At 36.4% G+C, this 25,495-nt stretch overlaps 1 protein-coding gene across 3 annotated transcripts in view; it reads left to right on the top strand.

Moving 5' to 3' along the window:
- Window positions 1-25,495, top strand: part of Psen1 (presenilin 1) — a 64,513-nt gene that overhangs the window by 32,001 nt on the left and 7,017 nt on the right. For all 3 annotated transcript variants that reach the window (XM_027931509.2, XM_027931508.2, XM_071607697.1), the window contains exons 5-9: window positions 1,676-1,817; window positions 14,161-14,228; window positions 16,633-16,853; window positions 19,948-20,046; window positions 23,887-23,973. In XM_027931509.2, the coding sequence (XP_027787310.1) occupies window positions 1,676-1,817; window positions 14,161-14,228; window positions 16,633-16,853; window positions 19,948-20,046; window positions 23,887-23,973 (617 nt within the window). The remainder of the gene's footprint in view (window positions 1-1,675; window positions 1,818-14,160; window positions 14,229-16,632; window positions 16,854-19,947; window positions 20,047-23,886; window positions 23,974-25,495) is intronic.

Here is a 25,495-nt window from a genome sequence, read left to right as displayed (position 1 = left end):
ATTTTGGTGGATAGATTTCTTCTCATTTTGGCTTAAATGTTAAATCATCAAAAGTAACTTCCCTCATCTCCTAACACCTCCTTCCTAATATTCTTTCTCACAGCAGCCTATTCTTTCTTATTTGTCACAATTTGCAAAAATATATTTATTTACATTATTTAATGTGTGATTTCCTTTATAGTAAGGCCCATGAGAGCACTTTGTCTCCAGAAATAAATACTCAGGGAAAAAAAAGTTGTTAATTGTAAGAATGAATATCTAATGTAACCTAGCACTCTCTAGAGTTGGGGAACTATCATGTAGATTCCACAGTGCTGTTGGTGTTGCCCTTGGCCACCAAGAAAAATGCTCCAATTCAGATGTCATCTAGTCCTGTCTCTAAGAACTTGAGTTTTAGAATGTGAATTTGGGAAATGTCTGAAAAACTGCATGGTGTTCTGAAAGCCGTGCTATTAGCCTTCTGGTAGTATGGCTGAGACATGAGTGAAGGGCAGGGGTAAGAGGAAGTAGCCTAAGGGATTGGGGAATAGTATCTGTATAAATCAAGACTAGGTTTGGCTTCATACTACAGGACAAGGGTTGGCAAGCCCCAACCAGTAGGTCAGCTCTGCCTGCCTCCTATTTTTGTGAATAAACTTTCACTGGAAAAAGACCATGTCCATTTATTTATTTGTGTCTATGGCTACTTTCATACCTCAGTAGCAAGAGACCATGTGACCAATAAAACTAAAAATATTTACTATCTGGCCCTTTATAGAAAGTTTGCTGACCCTGTTAGAGACAAAACTGGTTTAAATGGTACCTTTTTCTCTTACCCATAGAGCAGCACAGAGGTAGGCTGTCCAGATTGGTATAGCAGCTTTACGTTCATCAAGTTCTCAGCCTGCCCGCCCGCCCGCCCTCCCTCCCTTCCTTCCTTCCTTCCTTCCTTCCTTCCTTCCTTCCTTCCTCTCAAAGGTTACTTCAGACTCCAGAATGGAGCCCCTCCCTTCATCCAGAAAGCAGAAAGTAGTGGGGGAGAAAAAGGCAGAGGACTTCTCCCTCTCAGCAGAATGTACTCTTCCTCAGAAGCTCTTTACACAACATCTATTAAAATTCATTGGCCATTCCTTAGTGTCATGGCCATATCTAACTACAAGGGAATCAGAAATAAAGTCTTTTAGCGGGATACATTGGCACCTGGAAGTATTTTTATATGAGTGAGATAAGGGAAGGTGGATATGTGACATTGTCTCAAAACAACTCTAGTTCTCATCACTCTACAGATGAAAGACAATAATTATGCACCATATTGTCTTCCTTTGCCAACCATTTGTCAACCTAGGTAAGTAATGTTGCAGAATCTGATTATGTAACAGATTAATAAACAGTGGAGAATACATTTGATAAGGCAATTATTTCAGTACAAAGCATCCACTAGGTGGAGCCAATGCCTGGCTCACATAAGTTCATCTCTCCATATCTTAGATATTTCATTTTATTTTGAAGCAAGTATTAGAGTATAGCTATTTTCTTAGGTTAAAAATTCTGAGCTAGACTAGTGAAATGGGCAAAAAATGACTTACAAGACATTAATCAAAAGGAAAACAAAATTATAGTGTTGGAGGGAATATGTGGTTTGGGATATCCAATAACACTTACTTAACCAGGGCTTTTGTGTTTTGTTTTATTATAGAATCTATACTCCATTCACGGAAGACACCGAGACTGTGGGACAGAGAGCCCTGCACTCAATTCTGAATGCTGCCATCATGATCAGTGTCATTGTCGTCATGACTATCCTCTTGGTGGTTCTATATAAATACAGGTGCTATAAGGTGAGCTGTGATAATGCTTGCTTTCTGCCTTGTTCTGTGATGAGTGCATCTTCTTGTCACATATCTTTCTTGGTTTAGTAAAGAAAAAGGTCTTATCTTTTAGACCTAAGTTAGTTTTTATTTACCTTCCCCTCATTGTGGAACATTTTAAAAATAAAAAAAGGCATAAATGTGAAACAAATATTTTCATGTAATATCACAGTCTAAGTGGTTTTAACATTTCAGTTCATGGTACATTTATGATATTCTGCAGGCATATACTTTAAAACCTTTGTGTATCAGCTCAATTCACAAATAGCAAAAGGAGCCAGGCTTAATAGTGCATGCCTGTTATCCCAGAAGTTGAGGCAGGAGGATCGCAAGTTCAAAGCCAGCCTCAGCAAAAAGTGAGGCACTAAGCAACTCAGTGAGTTGCTTGTCTCTAAATAAAATACAAAATAGGGCTGGGGATATGGCTCAGTGGTCCAGTGTCCCTGAGTTCAATCTCCGGTAATGCCAACCCCGCAACCAAAAAAAAATAGCATAAGGTAATTGTCCCCATAAAATTAGTTATAACCAAAAGAATTCAGAGTCTCACATTTGAATATAGAATAAGGTCACCTTCAGATGCTAGTGTTAGACTCCTTGGTGAGTCTAACACTAGCATTCATACCTTGGTTCTAAATTGCTTTCCATTCACGTACCATCCTTCCTGTGGTAGCACTCTTTCTTTCCTTGCAAAGTGAGGTCAAGGGGTTGTACAGGAAAGACACAGTTACAACCCCCAGCCTCTCCTCCCCTTGTTCTCTCACTAAGTGACTCCTAAATCTCAGCCCTTTGGCACATGTTTCAGACTCAAGTCTCAGAAAATTTACAGTTTACTAGACATTATAGAGCTTTAAGGTCATTCTCAAATAATATAAATTATAAATGTTAACTTTCCAAATAATGGAGTCTACTCATTTCCTTCTAGTATTTTCCTGTATATATTTTTAACATGTTTAAAGTAGATAGTCAGTATGTGTCCTTTCTTAACTTTTACTCTGATATAAGCATTTTCCCATATTATAAATTCTTAGAAAAAATTTCTATGGCTGCATAATTATTGACTCAATGAATATATTGTAATTTATGTTTTCTAGTTTCTCTGATATTGGATATTTTGAGTTGTTTTCAGTTATCCGCTATTTTAAAAAATGATATCTTTATGCGTAGAATTTTTAAAATTATTTCCTTAGAGTACAGGCCTAAACATGGAATTTTGGGGGCAAATTAACTGTGTTTTAACTCTCAGTATGCTAACTTTATCCAAAAGGTTGTATCAATTTGTACTTTCCCCCACGTTCACCAGCATTGATTTTTTTAAAAAATATTTATTTTTAGTTTTTAGGTGGACATAATATCTTTATTTTATTTTTATGTGGTGTTGAAGATCGAACCCAGCGTCCCGCAAATGCCAGGCAAGCGCGCTACTGCTTGAGCCACATCCCTAGCCCGAATTTTTTTAAAACTATGCTAATTTTTATAGGCATGCATATGTATTTCTAAAATTCATTTTATTTCATTTATTATTTGTTTTTTGATCCTGGAGATTGAATCTGGGACCTTGCTAGGCAAGCATTCTACCACTCAGCTATATTCTTAATCCATAAAACAAATGTCTTAATTTAGTTAAGATCAAACATCCTTTCAAAGCTCACAAGCTCTAAAGTAATATAGAATTTAGCCTTACTTGTTCAACTTCTGATTGGGCATATATGTTAGCCTAAAGTGGTGAGTATTTGTGGTCTGACATTATCACATGATGACCATTGAAGATGGAGGTATGTATGATAATGGGTTGTTGTGAATTCTCAGTAAGCCAGAGCAAGTGATTGGAACTCTCCCCCTGCTTTAAGTATGCTCTTTCTTAGTTTTCTTTATGTGTTTTATCAACATGGAAGTGCTTACTGCTGGTTCCATTTCTCTGCTTTATTAGAATTGCTTAGTGAATTTTTTTTTTAAATCATATGGTACTTTTGTTCTTCTGTTTCTTTTTTGGATTTTATAAGGGGATGGAATTTTACCTTTTTTGTAATCTAGAAATTACTTCCAGATTTTTTTTCTTTTTCAAAATTCCTGTGTAATTGAATAGATGGGGCTCTGGACTCAGTATTGCATTTCCTGAGTTCTTTTTCCTGGTGATCTTAGGAAACTGTTAAATTTCTGTGTGTTTCATACTTTCACATATAAAAGAGAAAGCAACATCTTTTTTTAAAAAATATTTTTTTAGTTATACATGGACACAATATCTTTATTTATTTTTATGTGGTGCTGAGGATTGAACGCAGGGTCTCACATGTGCAAGGCAAGCGCTCTACCCCTGAGCCACAACCCCAGCTCCAAGAAAGCAACATCTTTAAACGACCCCTCCCCTCTAATTTTAAGCATGAATGGATTTTCCCAGCCTCAGGCAATGGTGTGTAGAGGACAATATAGCAAGCTATGCAAACTATATCTGCCTGGTTTCATTTCATCCTCACACCAGCTCAATGGAACAGGCCCTACTGTTATCCCAGTTTTTCATATGAGGAGTGTTGGGAGGGCTCACGAGGCTAGTGTGGGTTGGAAGCTAGGCCACTATGGGGCTTTGAGCCCAGAGTTTGGCCTGGATTGATGCAGTTACCTAAGACTCCTGTCAAATCCAACCTCTTTTGGATTTATGCCTCTGTGGAAACTGCTTGTCTTCTGGTTGCCAGTATTTTGAACTTAATTTCTCTGGACCTTATTGCCATTGGCTTATTAGTCACCCTCTTCTGCTTGACATTCTTTTTGATGTTCACTTATCTCCCTACCTTGGTCTTTGCAGTTTCTCCTAAGGCTCACCAGTTTTGAATCTCATACATTGAACTGTTTTTCTCTCATGGAAAATTACGTTCAATTTCATGGTTTAAGTTTACATCCTCAAATACAACTTTTTATTTTTATTTATTTATTTAGAATTTTAATATTTATTTTTTAGTTTTCGGCAGACACAACATCTTTGTTTGTATGTGGTGCTGAGGATCGAACCCAGGCTGCATGCATGCCAAGCGAGCGTGCTACCGCTTGAGCCACATCCCCAGCCCATTCAAATACAACTTTAAAAAAAATTTTTTTTAATTTTTGATGAATCTTTATCTTATTTGTTTATTTATACACGGTGCTGAGAATTGAATCCAGTGCCTCACACATGCTAGGCAAATGCTCTATTATACTGAGCCACAACCCCAGCCCTCAAATACAACTTTTAGTTAAATATTTTTAGCTTAGAAGTCTGCTTATTGGGCTGGGGATGTGGCTCAAGCGGTAGCATGCTTGCCTGGCATGCGCGCGGCGCTGGGTTCGATCCTCAGCACCACATACAAATAAAGATGTTGTGTCCGCCAAAAACTAAAAAATAAATATTAAAAAATTCTCTCTCTCTCTCTCTCTCTCTCTCTCTCAAAAAAAAAAAAAAAAATCTGTTTATTAGGCCCATGGTTACAAGGTTATTTCCTTTGGCATCAATTCTATTCAGATGTCTGTTGGCACATAAGTTTAATAATCTTTCATGCCATTTCATCACCAGTGGGTATACTTTGCTAGGACCGTCTAGTTTTTAATGTGTAATCACTACCATCTGTTATCTTCATGACTAGTTTAGTAGCCTGATTTCTCAGCTGACCTTCTAAACTTTACTCTCTATTTTTCAAATACTATAAAAGCAAAAAAAACTCCTGTTTTACTTTTAATAGTTAATAAAAGCAAGGCATGTTCATAGTTTAAAAACATTCAGACCAAGTTTAACTATACATACCCCAGTTATCACCACCAACCAGTCCTATTCCAAGATGTAACCACTGTTAATAATTTGATGCATATCTTTTCTTTTACTTTTTTTTTTTAAACTTACTTTGCTAATTACATATGAATATGTACTTTGTTGTTGTTGTTGTTACTGGGAAGTTGAACCCAGAGCCACTTCACCAGTGAGTCACATATCCAACCCCCACTCCCTTTTAAATTATTTTATTTTGAGACCAGGTCTCACTAAGTTGCTTGGGGCCGAGATAAGTTACTGAAGCTGGCCTTGAACTTGGGATCCTGCTACCTCCTCCGTCTCCTGGGTTGCTGGGATTAGAGGCATGCTGGTAGAATATGTACTTTTTTAAGAATAGAAATTGGGCTAGCTCAGTTGGTAGAGTGCTTGCCTTGCATGCACAAAGCCCTGGGTTCAATCCCCAGCGCCACAAAAACAAAAGAAAACTAGAATAGAAATTGACAATGCACCAATAAAAAATATGGGTAGAGGTGAAACATAGGAATAGAAATTGAGACATATTAAATCCACTGTTTTATAATAGTAGACAATTACCCTTCCTCCCATCTCCTTTCTTTCTCACTTAATAGTATATTTTGGACTTCTTTCCATTTCATTTGATAATAGTGAATTAAATTGATTTTTGAAGATTGACCCACCTAGCATTCTTAGGATAAATCTTAGTTGATATGGTGTATTCTCTTTATCACTGGATTCAATTTGCTATTATTTTGATGAAGATTTTGCAACTGTGCTTGTTGGGGATGTTGGCTCATATTTTTCTTGCACTGTCTTTGAATGGGTTTGGTATCAGGATAATGCTGGTCCTATAAAATGGTTTGGGAAGTGTGTGTTCCCTCCTAATCTGTTTTCTAGAGATATTGATGCTGTCTCTTCTTTAAATATTGGGTGAAAGTTGTCAGTGCTTGGAGTAAGTCTGATTTCGTTAGTTATAGGACTATTCAGTTAATCTGTTTTATCTTCCTAGTCTACTTAATATATTACTACAAGTGACAAAAAAAAACCTTACTGTTTTATACATTCCTTTACCCTTCACCATTAAAAAGTTTGTCAGTGTTATAATTTTTACTAACTACCAAACATTTATTTATTTATTGAACCCAGGGGTGCTTTATCACTGAGCTACATCCCCAGCCCTCTTTTTATTTTTTGCTTTGAGATGGTCTCGCTAAGTTGCCCAGATTGACCTCAAACTTTGATCCTCCTTCCTCTGCCTCCTGAGTCACAGGATTATAAGCATGTATCACTCTGCTTGGGCATCAGACATACTTTAAAACATATGTAAGGTCTGGAGTGTAGCTCAGTGATAGAGCACCTGCTTAGACTGCATGAGGCCCTGGTTCAATCTCTTCCATCAAAAAAAAAAAAAAAAAGGGCTGGGGATGTGGCTCAAGCGGTAGCGCGCTCGCCTGGCATGCGGCAGCCCGGGTTCGATCCTCAGCACCACATACAAACAAAGATGTTGTGTCCTCCAAAAACTAAAAAAATAAAAAATAAATATTAAAAAAAATTCTCTATCCTCTCTCTTTAAAAAAAGAGATGATGAAGAATACATTGAGAAAATATAATCTACTTTATTTCTTGCTCTTATTTCATTCTTGAGGTTTTTCTTGTAGCATTATTTGCCTTTTGTCAAAACAACTTCCTTTAATAATTTTTTTTTTTTTTTTTTTAAGAGCAAGTCTGCTGGCTTCGTTTCCTGTTAGTTTTTCTTTATCTTAGAATGTTTTATTTCACCTCATTATTGAAGGGTATTGTTACTGGACATAGAATTTTGTTTTGGTTCTTTTAACTTTTTTTTTTAATTTTTTTTTTTAAGAGAGAGAGAATTTTTTAATATTTATTTTTTAGTTTTCGGCGGACACAACATCTTTGTTTGTATGTGGTGCTGAGGATCGAACCCGGGCCGCACACATGCCAGGCAAGCACACTACCACTTGAGCCACATCCCTAGCCCTCTTTTAACTTTTTAAAAATAGTCTTTTGATCCCTAGTATGGGAGGTGGTGAGGAGACATTCTACTGATAGCTTTCAGTGGTTTCTGAGGAAAATCAGTTATTTAAATTATTCCCCTATAAAATAACAGCATGATTATTTTTTGTTCTGTTCACTTTTAAAGTTTTCAGGAGTTGGTGTAATTTGAATCTTTTTTGGAATTCACTATGCTTCTTGAGTCTCTAATTTATGTCTTTTACCAAGTTTGGGAAATTTTCAACCATTATTTCTTAAAATAGTTCTTCTGGACCACATTATTTTCCCCTTTTAAGACTAATGACACAAATGACCTGTGTCAGTTGAGCACCTCTAATCTGTAAATCTGAAATGCTTCAAAATGTAAAGCTTTATTTTTGGAAACATGGTCTTGCTGCTTTGCCTAAGCTGGTGCGGAACTTTTGAGCCCAAGTAATCCTTATGCCCCAGACATGCCAACTAGCTAGGGCCACAGGCACCATTCCCAGCTTGAGTGCCTTTTGGGCTTGTTTGTGGTACTGGGGATTGAACCCAGGGCCTTGGACATATTGAGCACACACTCTACCACAGAGCTGCATCCCTAGCCCCCAATTTTGAAACTTTTTGAGTGTCAAATTAGAGTCTTTCAAATTTGCAGTTTGAGGATTGGAAATGTTGAATTAGTAAAGTCTATGCAAATATTCCAGAATCCAAAAATCTCTGAAATTTGAAACACTTCTGGTTCTGAGCATTTCAGATAAGGGATTCCTAACCTACAATATTGTTCCACAGGTCTCTTTACTCATTTTTTAAATCTTCTCTCCTGCTTTTTGTTCACTGACTCTCCCTTGTCATCGGCATTCTACTATTGAGCCCATGCAGCCTATTTTGTTGTTGTTGTTACTGTACTTTTTAATTCTAAAATTTCCATTTGGTTTTTCTTTATATTTTTTCCTCCTCATGGTACTTTGTCTGTTTCCTTTTATTTCAAGAGTATTTGTCGTTATTTCTTGAAACATTATTAACATAACTGCTTTGAAGACTATTGGCATTCCAACATCTGTGGTGTCTTAGCATTTATTTTATTTTTTTAAGATTCTTTTAAAAAATACTTTTTAAATATTTATTTTTTAGTTGGACACAATGTATTTATTTATTTTTATGTGGTGCTGAGATTCAAACCCAGGGCCTCTCACGTGCTAGGCGAGAGCTCTACCCTGAGCCACATCCCCAGCCCCTTAAAAAATACTTCTAAAGTAGTAGATGGACACAATACCTTTATTTTATTTGTTTATTTTTATGTGGTGCCAGGGATCAACCCATTTTCTCACACATGCTAGGCAAGTGCTCTGCCACTGAGCCACAACCCTGGTCCCTTGTCTTGCATTTATATTCATTGAATTTTTTTTTTCATGCAGATTGGGATTTTTCTAGTTATTTGCATGCTAAGTAATTTGGATTATATCTTGGTCACTTTAAATATTATGTTATAAACTCTGGTCTTGTTTAGACCCTAAGAGAATGTTGGTATTTTTGTTTTGTGGGCCAGTTTGCCAGAGCTTGCTGCAAAGCTGAGGTAGCCACAGAGATTCTCTCTTTACCAGTTCTTGCAGTCATGCCAGAAAGATTTCAGACATGTTGCTCTGAGTAGCAGTCATGATTTTATCAGAAGAATTAGGAAAAGGGGACATTCTCAAGGAGGAGAGTAGATGCTCTCATAGAGGTGGACTGCATGCCCTCCCTGCCTTCCAGTTTTACTGGGAGTCCCAGGGAAGTTTCCAGAGAGTCCCTCCCAGGTCCACCTCTTGACTTTTGACTGACAGCAGGATAACATCAGACTTTCAAGTGCCCACTACATAGGACAGTTCTAGGCCCACGCTGACCTCAAATGACCTTGCATTTCTCCTGCATATAACAGGTTTTTTGCTGAAGAATGTAATATATACTGTGGACTGAAGCCAGGCAGGCAAATTGTTCCTTTAAAAGCATGTGGAGGGTCAGCACAGTGGTCCCAGAGAGATTGAGAAGTGAGGGTGACATACAATGAAGGAACTGCACTGACGCCTTGAAGAGAGAATGATTTGGTGCTCAGAGTTGGGGTTTTCAAGGAAATTGAGTACCCTTGTTTTTGCCTTACTTTCCTACCTCCTTAATCCGTTTATTACCCTCTGAGTAGTACTCAGCAAACTTTCTTTGTGAGACTCTTGATGTTTTGGTTGAAAGGATGATTGGGGCTTGTGACATAGTCTTGGTGATTGGGGAAGGTCCAGACTACCTGGTAGGGTGTGGCCTGATCTGGAAATAACAATTTTTCTTAAGGGGATGTAATTAATTATGGCCGGGGAGGTTTTGGCTGGTTTTCAGTTGTCATTGTCCTTTTCCTATTCACCCATTTATAACCAGCTACCTAACAAACTGACCTGGTTGAATTAGGCTGTAAATTCTAATCTGTAGCCTGTGACAATAATCAGTTCAGTTTTCAAAGTCTTTGCAGTACTTCTCAGATCTGGCCCACCTGTGTGCCATTCAGTTGTCAAAAATCTGAATGCTCTTGAGGATCATATCCACACATGCTTACCATAGAGGTGGGTCCACAAGTTCATGAACAGCTTAGAGGTTACTTTCACGAGCTTCTGGTTTAGTTAGTTTCTAGTTTCTCTGGAATTCCTCTTCCATTCCTGCAGCAGAAAGCTAGGATCTGATTTCCTAATGTCAGGACCAAGAAATGGGAGATCAAAGTGAAATAAAACAAGGGCTGTTTGCCTCATTCTGGGGACTAAGGATCCTTTAATCAGAGAGAATTTTAGGCTTCTGTCACCCCTATTGTACCACTCAAGATTGTTTGGGGGCTGGGCATGAGAGAACAAAGAAAAGAAAGGCGAGGAAAGCTTTCTCAGCAACCTAGGTGTTAAGATACCAGTTCCTGCTCCTTAGACCAGAATTAGACTTCTGGATCTCCCATCTTCTCACTGATACCCACTTAACTGGTGTTGAGTTCAGGTGGAGGAGGAGGCGGGTACTGGAAGGACAAAGTGGAAACTGTTCTGCTCTCTGTGGCTTCCAATTCTCCTGGCCTCTTCACTGTTCCTAGTCCTCAGCTAGCTGTGGCAATGCTTTCAGGCCAAGTTTCGTAGTTGCAGTCAGTGTGAGAGACAAGGTAGTTGTAATTTAATTATGCTTAATTTTAGACAGTCTAAAATGTTTGTATCCAGCCAGATTTCCACACTTGCTCATTTGTATTGTTTTGTTTTTTAATGATCAAGTCTTAGCAAGCAAAGCCAGTTCTATAGAAGGAAACTGTTTACTTTGACTGCTCATATAATGTAAAAGGAGCTTTTGAGTCAGAATTTCAGAAGCTTGCCAGGACCTGTTTGGAAATAAACCCTAAGGATTTCTCATATCAGAGGTTGATTGTGCAATGCTTGCAAGAAGCTAAATAAGACCAAACAAGCCTTACAAAGGTAGAAATAGAAAATGTAGTTAATTATTATACACCATTTGTTATAGATGGAGCTATAACTTATTAGTTACATGATTTCTGGCTTGGATAGTTCAGGGTTCAGAAGAGGTATGCACTGTTATACACTGAAATAGGGCTCTTGTCTTTCAGAGCCTTTAGCACAGGGAAGCTGACCTAGGGATCTTTGCAAGATGAGAAGGGTCTGTTTACTACCAGATGTTCTAGAAAAGGAGGGTGCTATTTAGTCATCATTTGAAGAAGCTTTGAATTCAGGTAATAATTCAGAAAATCATAACATAAATCACCAACCTAAGTAGGAAAGCTGTTTACCATTATTATAGTAAAAGGGCTGATACTGTTACAATATAAAGAACACTTACAAACGTTCCAAATAAGTAAAAAAAAAAAAAAAAATGGACAGAGAAGATGTGGGGGAAATATACATGATTAATAACTAGGTAATTGGATAAATTCATGTGTGTATTTCCTCACCAGTTAAAAAAAACTGCATACTAAAATATCGAATTAACATATTTGACCTATTGACTTGATAAAATTAATCCAGCCTTTTTTGTGAAGTAGTTTGAGCAATGTGTATTAACACTTAGCAATTAGAAAAAGTTTATACACTTTAATAATTTTTGCTTTTTCACTTATCTCAAGGAATAAATTAAATTTTTTTAAAAAACTGTGTGCTAGGATGTTCATGTTACTATAAGTTATAATTGAGGAAAATAGCAAATTTTCCAAATGACAAATTACTAGTGGTAGAATCAAGGCTAGGATATGAGTGTTCACTGTGAAATTCTTTAAATTTTGCTGTGTCTTTGGAAGTTTTCATAGTAAAATGCAAGGGAAATTTTTTAATGAATGAATATCAGAAATAGCTTTATTGTATTTCAGTAGTAAGTTTAGAATATTTAATGTCTAAGGAGTACCAATTTCTTGGTGAAACCTTCATAGGTGGGAGGTGAAGACTTTCCCCAAAGTATCATTTTATATAGTTGTTTAAAATACGGTGAGAATTTTTAAGAAATCATTTCTTTCAAAGGAATTAACAATTACTGATTGAAAAGTCCTTGGGTGATCAAAACAGAACCAGAGAGAAAATTAACACAGTCTTATCACAGATTTTGGCTTTTTGTTTTGTGGGGTTTTTTTTTTTTTTTTCTTTCTTCAGGGCTAGGGATTGAACCCAAAGTATTATGCATGCTAGGCACATGATCTGCTACTGAGCTCTATCTCTGGCAGCCCCAACTGGGTTTTGATATCTCAGAACTGATTATTGGGACAATTGATGGGTGGTAGAGGGAGGAAATTAAGAAGAACAAAACAGCATTCTTGATTTGGGGATTTTATTTCATTTCCTCAAGGTTTGACTAGATCTGTACTAGTTAAGACAGAGATTTAAAAAAAAAAAAAAGACAGAGATTTTGAAAAGTTATTGTTTATGTAGCTCCTTCTGCCATTAAATAATAAAGTCCCTTGAATAGTTAAAGCCAATAAAAAGCATAATCACCTCAAAATAATTTCACTTTAGTGGGGGGACGTGTAACTCAATGGTAGAGTGCTTGCCTAGTATACATGAGGCCCTGAGTTCCTTCCCCAGCACCACCAAAAAAAAAATTTTTTTTTCCACTTTAGGTTGGAAGTTACTTGACAGCTTATCAGTGAACATATATCTCAATTCTCTTTTTTAAAACTCCAGACTTCTTGAATTGTATAACATTTTCCCAAATGTACCTCTTATATGAAATTACCATTTAAAATCTTTCTTTTGTAAAATAGTTTGCAAAAATCATATTTTTATTTTATCCCTTACAGTAATATGTACGAGAGTAATAGTGACTAATAGGTATAGAGTGCTGTCTAAATTCTGTGTGATAATGCTTGACTGACTTGGAATTTTTAATAATAATACTTATTAAATTAATGAGTCTTGTCAAATAAGTATAGAAGTATTATGGTAGTTACTGAAACTTCAAATTCTGAGTATTTATCAAGTGATTGTAGTTTAGAAGGCCCATTTTCTCTGTAAAGTTAGCATACACACACAGACACACACACACACACACACACACACACATACACATACACAGATCACTTAACTGAAGATCTGATTTTCAATTTTTTTATCCTTATTACAGAAATACTATAAAATTCCTCCATTGAAAATATTGCTTTTTAAAGTTTAAATGTCATCTTTTCTTTTGTTTCTTTTTTTAAAAAAAATATTTATTTTTTAGTTGTACACAGTACCTTTTATTTTGTTTATTTACTTTTATGTGATGCTGAGGATCGGACCCAGGTCCTCACACGTGCTTGGCAAGCCCTCTACCACTGAGCCACAGCCCCAGCCCAATTTCTAAAATTTATATGTCTTGTTTCTATTTTATATAATGACTAATTCAGCACCCCCCCAAAATTCCATGTTAATATGCATTGATCCCAAAGCCATTTTTGTGTTCTCCCCTTTAAAAAGCAGAACATGGAGCTGGGTATGGTGGCGCATGCCAATAATCCCAGTGGCTTGATTGGCTGAGGCAGGAGGCTCGCAAGTTCAAAGCCAACCTCAGCAACTTAGTGAGACCTTATCTCAAAATAAAAAGGTTTGGGAATATTGGGAACTCAGTGGTTAAGCGTCCCTGGGTCCAATCCCTGGTACCAAAAAAAAAAAAGAAGAACAACAACCTGGACTAGGACTGGAGATGGTTATGTCATGGAGTGCTTGCCCTGCATGTGCCAGGCCCTGAGTTCCATTCTGAGTACTCAAATAGGGATTGTGGGGAGCAGAACATTTACACATATACTGTTTTTTGTTTGTTTTTGTTCTTTGCAGTACTGGAGATGGAACACAGAGCCTCACACATTCTGGGCAAGTGTTCTACCAATAAGCTTCGTCCCTATCCTATTTCAATTTGGGGACAGGTCTCACCTAAGTTGCTGAGGTTTGCCTCAAATTTTCGATCCCACTGCCTCAGTGTCCTGAGTAGCTGGGATTACAGTTGTACCACCATGCCCAGTTTACATATTCCTTGTTTCTGATGTAAGGAATTTGCATTGTTTAAGGGTTATGGGATCTGCTGATCATATTGGAATGCTTTCCTTTCTAGGTCATCCATGCCTGGCTTATCATTTCATCTCTATTGTTGCTGTTCTTTTTTTCATTCATTTATCTGGGGTAAGTGATGAAATTTTTAGTCTCTTTTTCAGACATTAATTGTTTGGACTCCATAACTGTCCTTAAAGCCATGTACCTTGAGAATGAATTACTCTTAAAACTTGGCATATAAGAGACAGAATATTATCAATAGTAGGGATATTCCATATCATATGGACCGTTGTATACTAATTGGCATATGATACATTAATTATGAACAACTGAAATTGGCAGAGAAAATGATTCAAAGACTATGAGTCAGCATTTCCAACAATGTTGGAAATAATGTAAGTAAAATGTGACTTCATGACTAAAATAAAGCCAAAAAAGTTTTCAGATGTTAAAAAAAAAAAAAGTAGGGATATTCATTTTTGTTTCTTGCTCGTAATAAGTGAAAGAACTCACAACTACGGTTAATTCTAAACTTTTTTCAAGACTTACATTCTTCTAGTAGAAATCTGTAAATTGCAATGTTAAAAATGGATTTTAAGAATGTATGCTAGGCACACACTTGTAGTCCCAGTGGCTTGGGAGACTGAGGGAGGAGGATGGCAAATTCAAAGCCAGCCTCAGCAAAAGCAAGGCACTAAACAACTCAGACCTCGTCTCTAAATAAAATACAAAATAGGGCTAACATTATTAAATTTGTGGCTACCTTTAAAAAATCAATATTATAAGTAATTTATTTGGGATTTACCAATAAGCATTTAAAAATTCGAGTTTTGTTTTTTTTTTTTTAAACCCTCTGGATTGAACCCAGAGGCACTTAGTCATTGAGTATTGCATCCCAGCCCTTTTTAAATTTTTTTAATTTTGAGATAGGGTCTTGTTAAGTTTCTGAGGCTAGCTCTGAACTTGAAATCCTTGTGGGTCAGCCTCCTGAGCTGCTGGGATCACAGGCATGCACCACTGCACCTGGCTAGGATTTATTTTTAATCTGGACAGGGTAATTCTAAAGTTTATTTGGAGGGGCTGGGGTTATGGCTCAGTGGCAGAGCACTCACCTCGCACGTGCAAGGCCTTGGGTTCAATCCTCAGCACCATATAAAAATAAATAAAGTTACCTCCCAAAAAATTTTTATTTGGAAAAATAAATAAATGAGGCTATCCACAGAAAAGGGAAGGAGTCCTAGGCCTACCGAATATGAAATTAGTAAACTATATTAACAGTGATAGGTGCACCATGATTAGACAACATTAAAAAGTCTAGAAAGATGCTCAGATATATAACAGAACCTAGTTTATGAAAAAGGTGGCATAGCATCTGGTGATTATAGATGGATTATTTAGTAATTGGTGTGAGGATAATTGAGTAGTGATCTAGGGAAAAAATTTGGAATAGATGAAAGTCTAACATCATGAATGTTAAAATCTAAAATGTCTAAAATCACAGAATGAATAACAAACTGCTAAACATTTTCTCCTTATTTCATATACAAAGACTATATATAAAAAACCTCTACATGGCAATAAGACCAACAACCTATCAGAAAAAAACAAGGGCCAATGGATAAGAAAGAACACAAAAAGATAACAAAGAAAAGCACAAATTATCTTAAATATATGAAAATATGCATATCTTACTTGTAAGATTAATGCTAAAGATACACATTAAATTAACAAAGATTAAACAGCTACATAATATTCTAAGCTGAAAAAAATGCAAGTAATGCCTAATAGCAGTTTTGCATAGCTATTAACATTTTAAATGCATATGTCCTAAACTCAGTATTTATAGGAATAATAATTAAGCATTGTTTCTGAAAGCAAAAGAATAAATTTGTCTGATTGCCCAACAACAACAAAAAAAGTGGTTAAATAAATTATTGTACATCCATGAAGTAAAACTTAAAAATAAAGCAGAGTCCAGGCCTGCTCCAGGACCACAGGGAGAACAATCCAAAGGGATCCCTGAGGAACTAGGCACAGGCTCCAGCCAAGATTTACCAAAGAGCATTTTAGGTGATATAGTTTTGTACTTATTTTTATAATTGTAACCTGTGATACTGGTTTCCCATTTATATGAGTAATAGTTTCCTGTTAAAATAAACTCCATGTGAATAAAAAGTGAATCTAAAGAAACATGTTAGATAAATAATAGCATAGTAAATGTAGGCCATGTAAAAATATGAAGGTGGGGTTTGAATATCCCAAGGTTTAGAGTTCTAAATCTTGTCTTGGCCCAGCATGGTATAGCACGCCTGTAATTCCAGTCACTCAGGAGTTTGAGGTAGGAGAATCACAAGTTTGAGGCTGTCCTGGGTAACTTGGCAAGATCCTGTTTCAAAATAAAAAGAACTTGGAATGTTGCTCAGTGTAGGGTGCTCACTAAGCACATATGCTCAGCATCAACACACACACACAGAGTCTTGGTGAGAATTATCATACATAATTTTTCTTTTAAATCCTTTTTTTTTTTTTTCAGGGAAGTGTTTAAAACCTATAATGTTGCTGTGGACTACATTACAGTTGCACTCCTAATCTGGAATTTTGGTGTGGTGGGAATGATTTCCATTCACTGGAAAGGTCCACTTCGACTGCAGCAGGCATATCTCATTATGATCAGTGCCCTCATGGCTCTGGTATTTATCAAGTACCTCCCTGAATGGACTGCGTGGCTCATCTTGGCTGTGATTTCAGTATATGGTAAAACCCAAGACTGATTGACACTTTATTCATCACAGAAATGCGTCACTGGTGTGTTTTCCTTCCCCTTCTAGTTCTCTTAGCAAAAATCTTAAGTTACACCCATAGCTCTTCAATACATAATTAATTATAGTATTTTTTTGTGGTGCTAGAGATGGAACCCTGAACCTTGAGAAGCACTGTACCACTTGGCTATACTCCCTGGGCCTGAGGTTAAGTTCTTTAAAAATGTTCTATCACTGTTCCAAATTTAACTCAGTGTTGGGTTGTGGGTGGAGCCAGGGTCTTCTGGTCAGAAGACTTAGAATCAAAACCCCATCTTTGGGGCTGGGGCTGTAGTTCAGTGGTAGAGTGCTTGCCTATCATGTGTGAGGCACTGGTTTGATCCTCAGCACCACATAAAAAATAAATTAATAAACAAAGATATTGTGTGTGTCCTTCTACAACTAAAAAAATATTTAAAAAAAAAAACCCACAAAACCCATTTTTTAATACAGGTGAGCCCCAGCACCACAGAAAACAAAAAGCCATCTTGGCCACCAACAGTTTTTTATGATCTTAGGAAAGCAACACCAACTCTTAGAGCTTCAGTTGCCTCATTTATGCATTGGAAACAGTTGTAAGAGTACAGTGGATTGAATATATCTTTAATAAAAGCATTTGCAGAGTGCTTGATACACATAAAAATGCTTGTTTCATTTTAAAAATCAAAATTAGGTCAGCCTGTTTTTATAAAGCAACTTGAGTGGAATTAACCCTTTAAAAAGTGAACTTAATTGGACATGTGAGATTCAAATTCTTTAACTAGTGTGACATGGGTCTCAAAAAATTAGAATGTACACTAGCCACGAGTAACCAAGTCACTCAAATGGGTATGTACTTCTGACAGTTGCCCCACATGAAAGCCAAAAAGAGATGCATTTTCAGATGTCATTGGTTTCTATATCCTAAACACCTTGCTGTTTTATCACTATTCAAATACTTACTATTAAAATGTTTGTTGACCTGCAGTAGCCAACTTTATCATCCCCCTTTTGATGAAGAAAAAGTCTGAGGAAATAGAAAACACACACACACAAACACACACACCAAAACAAAACAAAACCCCACCAGTTCTGGAGCCAAAATGCTGGGGTTCTTGGGCTGGGGATGTGGCTCAAGTGATAGTGCGCTCGCCTGGCATGCGTGTAGCCCAGGTTCGATCTTCAGCACCACATACAAACAAAAATGTTGTGTCCGCCAAAAACTAAAAAATAAATATTAAAATTCTCTCTCTCTCTTTAAAAAAATAAAAAAGAATGCTGGGGTTCAAATCCAGACTTTTCTACTAGTCTTACTTATTGACTCTCTGACCACAAGCAGATTACTCAACCCTCAAGTTTCAGTTATTACTAACATTAAATTAAATGATGCTTATAATACACTTAGAACAGTATCAGTAAATGTTGTGCTTTTTAAAAGATTATAATCTCATGAGATAAGCAGGTTAGTTATTAACCCTGTTTTACTGCTAAGTTTATAGAGGTAAACAGGTCAACCTGTTTATTTGCCCAAGCTTAGAATGTGAATTCCAAGTACAGTATTCTTTCCACTGCCTTATACTGTTCTACCATTGATCCTCTACTTCTTCCATGCATAATACAAATGATTATTTTTACAGATCTTTGAGTTCCTTTAAAATAAGGATGAGTTTGGTATCCAGTATTTAAAGAAGTGATTCTCAACTCCATTTTTTCAAAGTCTCAAGATGTTTTGTCACCAACATTCTGAAATTTTCAAAACAAAATTAATTTTCATTCACTTTAATAACTCTAAAAATAATTGAGATTTTCATTTAGAAATTCTATAAGGGGAAGTGTGTCATAAAACCAAAATAGTTAACAGGATGTGGCAGCTGCAAGCAAGCTGAAGATCTCGTTATTTCAGAGCAAGTCAAATTTCCCTTTTCTCTTTCAAGCAAACGGAATAGAAGTGGTGAGGATGGAGGTTTCTCTCTCTCTCTCTTTCTCTCTCTCTCTCTGTTATTACTGTGTTCTTCTTGATTTTATTATATCATCATTAATTATTATTTTATAAAGTTATAACCACTTGGAGATTTGAGGTTTTTTTTTTTTTAGTTAAATGAATCTAAACACTAGTAATGTCAACATAACTCATCAAGTCTTTCTTTATTAATTTAGCTATACCCATTTTACATTCTTAAATTATTATTAGAAATTTTCTATATTTCAGTATTCCAAATTTTCAAGACAGAAAATCTAAGGAAAATTGCAGTTGATAGAAGGAAATAGTGGTAGAATTAAAAATAATTTAAGCATGTTGCTGCTTCTCTGATTTGCAATTTTTTAAATGAAATAATCCAGTTTTCAGCACTATATATGTTCTGACATGAATATTTGTGAGGTGCTTATATTTGATTAGAAACTATAAAGAAATACTTAACTTTACCATACAAAGAGTTATTAATTATTTTGTTTTATTTAAATTTACTGCCCTCTTATTTCAAGTATACTTAAGTAGTACATATATTTGGTTTTCATGGTGCTGGGAATGGAACCCTGGGCCTTGCCCATGCTAGGCAGATACTATTATGGCTGAGCCACACCCCCAGCCCTATACTGTTTTTAATATAGACAAAGGATGGATCTCTTCTATTGTACTCTTCATATTTTGAAAAGTTCAGTATTTTGAGTAAAGCTTCTGTTCTTAACTTTGTTTGAAATGACTTATCCTCTTTCTGCTTGTTGTAGGTTGATTGTTAGCTGCTCTAGAATAGTTCTGTCTTACTATTTCTGCCTCGTTCCTTTAAACTAAGAAGACTTATTCTAAAACCTAGTGATGATACACACTGGAGACTAAGTAAATAGCAGTCAAACCCAAAAAGCAGTTTTCACAGATCTTAGGGTTTTTTAAAATTTTGTTTAGGTTGTTTTTTCTTCCAGTTGATTTGCCAGTTTTTTAATATTCACTCAACATTTTTTTATATTAAAATAAAAAATGCTAAGCCTTTTCCCTTGGTTAGTTACTCCCTAAACCCATTTAAACATTTAGCCAATAAATCTTATTGAATGCTTTTTAATTTTCCTCTTTCTAGATTTAGTGGCTGTTTTGTGCCCAAAAGGTCCACTTCGTATGCTGGTTGAAACAGCTCAAGAGAGAAATGAGACTCTCTTTCCAGCTCTTATTTACTCCTGTAAGTATTTTAGAATGATGTTGGATTTGTAATCAGCTTAGAAATGATGGAAGTCAAATGTGTATGATTATGATCATTATCATGATGCTTTTTCTCTTCTTAAATATATAACTATTGTTAATGGAAGTCCTGCAGATCTCCTGTTTTCTTGCAAATTGTTGTCTGTTGCATTCCCATGGTTTAAGAATTTTAAATAAAGGTTGAAAGAGGAAATATTTAGAGATCAGGGAGCCATTTTTTCTGTCTGAAATCTTGTTAATCAAAAATTAGCAATAAGTACATATATTACAGGTTAATCTTGCTCTAGTTAATTAAAAAAATTTTACTGTTCCTTCCAAATATGTTGCTTTTTTAAATTTTTGTTTTATTTTAGAGTCATACTGTCCTTATTAATTCAATAACTATTGATGAAGGAGAGTACTAGATGAATTTAAAAACACAGATTTGGGGTCTGGGGTTGTAGCTCAGTGGTAGAGCACTTGCCTAGCATGTGTGAGGCACTGGGGTTCTATTCTCAGCACCATATATAAATAAATAAAATAAAAATCCATTGATAACTAGAAAAAATATTTTAAAAAGAAAGAAAAAACATAGAGTGACTAGATACCTGTGTGCTAGTAGGTGATCATTGGGAAATCATAGAAAGTTCTTATGCGGAAGAGTAGTGTGATCAGAGCTGTGACTGTAAGCTGGCAGCATTGTGTGAGATGAATCACAGGGTGCATACTGAGATAACAGGATGCTTAGGAAGCATCACTGAGAGGATATCATCCTGATGGGTACTGCACACCTGCATTAAGCTATTGGCAATGGCCATCAAGGGAGAGACTTGGTGAAAGGCTTCAAGGGAGAATCGTTGGTCCTTAGCAACTAAGGAGAGAAATGTGAAGCATGAAGGACAGGCAATGCAGAAGAAATGATTTTCTTGTTTGAGGGATCTACTTAGTCTCTTCTCTGGCCCATGTCTAATTTAGACTGTGAGACTTGTGGGTCGTTCAGATAGAAATTTTCAGTAGGAGTTCAGAAATGAAATTCACTTGGGGAATAGTTGATATTAGAGATGCAGAGTTGAAGAATCATTGTGGAGGTAATAGTTAAGATCTGGGCCAGGTGCGGTGGTGCACACCTGTAATCCCAGCAGCTCAGGAGGCTGAGGCAGGAAAATTGTGAATTCAAAGCCAACCTCAGCAAAAGCGAGGTGCTAATAAGCAACTTAGTGAGACCCTGTCTCTAAATAAAATACAAAATAGGACTAGGGATGTGGTTCCATGGTTGAGTGCCCTCTGAGTTCAATCTCTGGTACTCCCACCTCCCCTCCCACACCAAAAGAGAGAGAGAGAGAGAGATCTGGAATGAGTGAGTAGTTAAAAAACAAATAGAAGAGAAGAAGAATGCCAAGGGTAGAACTTTGTCAACTACTGTGTTTAGAGAATAAGAAAATGAAGCAAGAATATGAAAGGAGACAGAAGAGAATGTTTAAAAGTTGAGAAACCTAGTGTTTTTGTTTGTTTTGTTTTGTTTTGTTTTTTGTACTGGGGTTTGAGCCCCAGGTATCTACCACTGAGCCTCATCTCCAGCCCATTTTATTTTTTATTTTGAGACAGGGCCTCACTAAGGTGCTGAGGCACCTTAAACTTGTGATCCTCCTGGGCTGGGGATAGTGTTCAAAATGGAAGAAAAATTTGTGTGTGCATGCATCTTGGTTTTGCTGGTGCTGGCAATAGATGTGCTGGCATGGACAGAGAGTAGGTGGTGAAGAAGGAGAGGTGTAGTCAATATCACCTCCTTCTTCAAAGCTTCCTGTGATAAGTCAAGAGGAGAGCAGTTGAGTAAAGGTGTTTCCAGGAGAGGAAAGATTTAATCGTTTTTCTAAAGTTGACAGGAAGAAATCAGTAGAGACTTGGAAGAAGGAATAATTCTTAGAGAAAAGTTCTCAACAAAGCAGGTAGAAATTGCTCTGAGTTCAGAAATAGGAGGTGGATCTAGATAGAGACCTAGGCAGCAGGAATCTATGGTGAGGAGTTTTTTGTTGTTGTTGTGTGTTTTTTTTTTTTTTTGGTGGTGCTGGGGATTGAACCCAGGGCCTTGTGCATGGAAGGCAAGACCTCTACCAACTGAGCTATATCCCCAGCCCCCTGTCTTATTGTTTTTAAACCAAAGTCTAAGAAAACTGCAACACTTACTAGTATTTTCCCCTGGAGCAGATATAAACGTGCATATGGAAAGTTTTAAATCAATCTTCTTGTCTGTTCTTTAAAAATACAATCCTTTTATGCATTTTAATTCTCTCCCAGTAAAGGCATTCAGTTTGCAAAAAGCTCTTACCCTAAAGAAATGAGTGAACAAGATTTGTTGTCTTTTTTTATTTCTGTCACCAGACAGGACAAATGTGTACTTACCTTTTGAACCAACTACTGCTTCCTTCCTGCCATTCACAGAGGTGGTCCACTCTGGTAGCTTATCTGAATGTGAAGCCACATTTCCTGAGTTAGATCATTTTGCATAAAGCTTTCCTTTCATATCAAATAAATACCTGCTGCTTCGCAAAAAAAAAAAAAAAGGCTGTAAAAATCCAAAACCATACACATGGCAGTCACTCTTCTGTTTCTTCTTAGTTTTGTTTTGTTTTTGCAGTGTTGGGATGGGACCCAGGGCCTCATACATAGCAGGCAAGCACTCTACCACTGAGCCACATCCTGTTTCTCTTCTTAGAATCTGGATTACAGTATAATGAAGCTCATTTGGTCTCAGAAATTACAAAACCATGATGAATGAGAAAGTATGCACTTTCTATGGAATTTTCAGCCTCTTTGGTCGTGAATTTCTTTTGTGAGTTTTTCAAGAAGCCTAAGAGCATTAGGAACATGGATGAAGTTATAGAACCATGGGGAGAAAAAGCCAGATACACATAGTTATCAAGTATCTTGTTTAAAATCTCTTCCTATGACTAGACGGGCCTCAGATTTCTGTTGGTATTCAGTTCCCACTGTAGCCCTGTGTGGCACATTTGTTAATATTTTTATATTATTATTGATATATCTTCAGGATAAACTCCCAGAAGTGATATTACTGGGTCAAAGGTTAATGTACATGTAGTTTTGTTAGATGTTACCAAATTCCTCACCAGTGGAAGTTATACCATTTTCCATTCTGCCTGCACAGTATCAAAGAGAAGTACCATTTTAGAGTATTCATCTTGTCTTTAATTAAAATGTGATTGAGAGGAATATATACCTAATCTGTACAGGTGTGCTGATACATAAGTATTTCTGTACAAGGCACATAAAAGAAGCCAAATGACTATCCACTTCATGTTTATTAAGTTTAACTTTTTATTTTTCTTACTACATTTATAGTTTAGAATTATTGAAAATAAAGTGAAATGTAATGTGAAGGAAGTTTATTCCCTATATCTTTAGAATTATAATCATCACATGATGCTTTTATGAGCCTGTCTGCCTTGAATTTAAGTGGTTTTCATCAATATGTTCATGTTCTCTTAGGACATTCACCCAGTGTAGCCATCACTTCAGTGTGTCTTGCTGGCCTGAACAGAATTCCTTGTGGCTTTTCGGGGAGTAACAAATGCTGATGGACAGTTTGGTGACACTAGCTGCTGTGCAGGGTCAACACTACAGTTCAGTTTCAAAGTTTTTTTGTTTGTTTTTAATCTGTTAAAACCAAAGAGATTATTTTGTGGTTTTTAAAATGTACTTCTGATTGTTAAGGATACTTAAAGCAGCATTATAAAGATTGGTGGCTTGTGTGGAGAAAATGGCCTGCTCATTGTTCATATAGTTTCTACTTCTCACCTGGAATTTTATTTTTCTCAACAAATAGCAACAATGATGTGGTTGGTGAATATGGCTGAAGGAGACCCAGAAGCCCAAAGAAGAGTGTCCAAACACTCCAAGTATAACACACAAAGTAGGTGACTTTTATTTGGGAATATCCTAGTTTTGTGGGGTCATTGTCATCTCATAGGCTAACAATGAGTTATAAAAGCATTGGTTTTAACTTCTTTTCTTTGGTCATAGATTCCTTTGAGAATCTCCTGAAAAAGCTGTAGTCAACCTCAGTAAATACACAGATGAATATTAAAGGATTCCACATACCCCAAACCCAACCATCCAAACAAGACATCCTAGGTTAAGATTCTGCATTAAACAATTGTCAAGACTACAAGTAACAATAAATGTTGGCAAGCATGTGGGGAGAAAGGTACACTCATACATTGTTGGTGTGACTGCAAATTGGTGCAAACACTCTGGAAAGCAGTATGGAGATTCCTCAGAAAACTTGGAATGGAACTATCATGTGATCCAGTTATCCCACTCCTTGGTATATACCCAAATAACTTAAAATTAGCATACTATAGCAATGCAGCCACATCAGTGTTTATAGCAGCTCAATTCACAATAGCTAAGCTATGGAACCAACCTAAGGTGCCCTTCAGCATATGAATGGATAAAGAAAATGTGCCATAAAGAAGAATGAAATTATGGCATTTGCCAGTGTATGGATGAAACTGGAGAATATCAGGCTAGTGAAATAAGCCAATCCCAAAAAACAAAGGCTGAATGTTCTCTCTGACATGTGGATGCTGACTCACATGGTTGGGGGGCAGGGGATATTACCAGATCTCCTAGGGATGATAGCAGATCTATAGGGCAGAGTACAGGGAAGGGAGGGAGATGGGAATAGGAAAGACTGTAGAATGAATCGAACAAATCTTTCCTATGTTTGTATATGAATACACGACCAGTGTAAATCCACATGTACAACCACAAAAATGGGAAGTTATACTTCATGTAAGTATGATGTCAAAATGCATTCTACTGTCATGTGTAACTAAAAAGAAGAACAATAAAAAAAAAGATTTTCCATTAAATATATAATACCAGGTTAGAAAGGTTCAAGTCATAGCTATGATTTAAAAAAAAAAAAAAAAAAAACATTAAACTCTTTGTAATCCCAGTTACTTGGGAGGCTAAAATAGGAGGATTGCAAGTTCAAGGCCAGTCTGGACAATTTAACAAAATACTGTCTCAAAATATTTTTAGTCTTTTTGGTACCAGGGATTTAACCCAAGGATGTTTAACCATTAAGTCACCTGCCCAGCCCTTCTTAATTTTTTTATTTTAAAATAAGGTCTTGTCAAATTGATCGGGGCCTTGCTATGTTGTTGAGGCTAGCTTTAAACTTGTGATCCTCCTGCCTCAGCCTCCTGAACCACTGGAATTATAGGCGTGAGCCCCTGTACCCAGATCAAAATAAAATTTAAAGGTACTGGGGACATAGCTCAGTGGTAGAATACTTGTCTAAGGCTAGCATTGAAAGAATGAGAAAGGAAGAGGAAAAAAATGTATTATGAACTTCACTTATATATTTTAATTATTTTTTAAATTAAAAAAAATTTTTAGTTGTCAATACCTTTATTTTATTTATT

The sequence above is a fragment of the Marmota flaviventris genome, chromosome 2, assembly GCF_047511675.1.
Source record: "Marmota flaviventris isolate mMarFla1 chromosome 2, mMarFla1.hap1, whole genome shotgun sequence".
NCBI classification, from domain to species: domain Eukaryota; kingdom Metazoa; phylum Chordata; class Mammalia; order Rodentia; family Sciuridae; genus Marmota; species Marmota flaviventris.
Note: the sequence above shows the minus strand (reverse complement) of the source record. Positions and strands in the feature narration are given on the sequence as shown.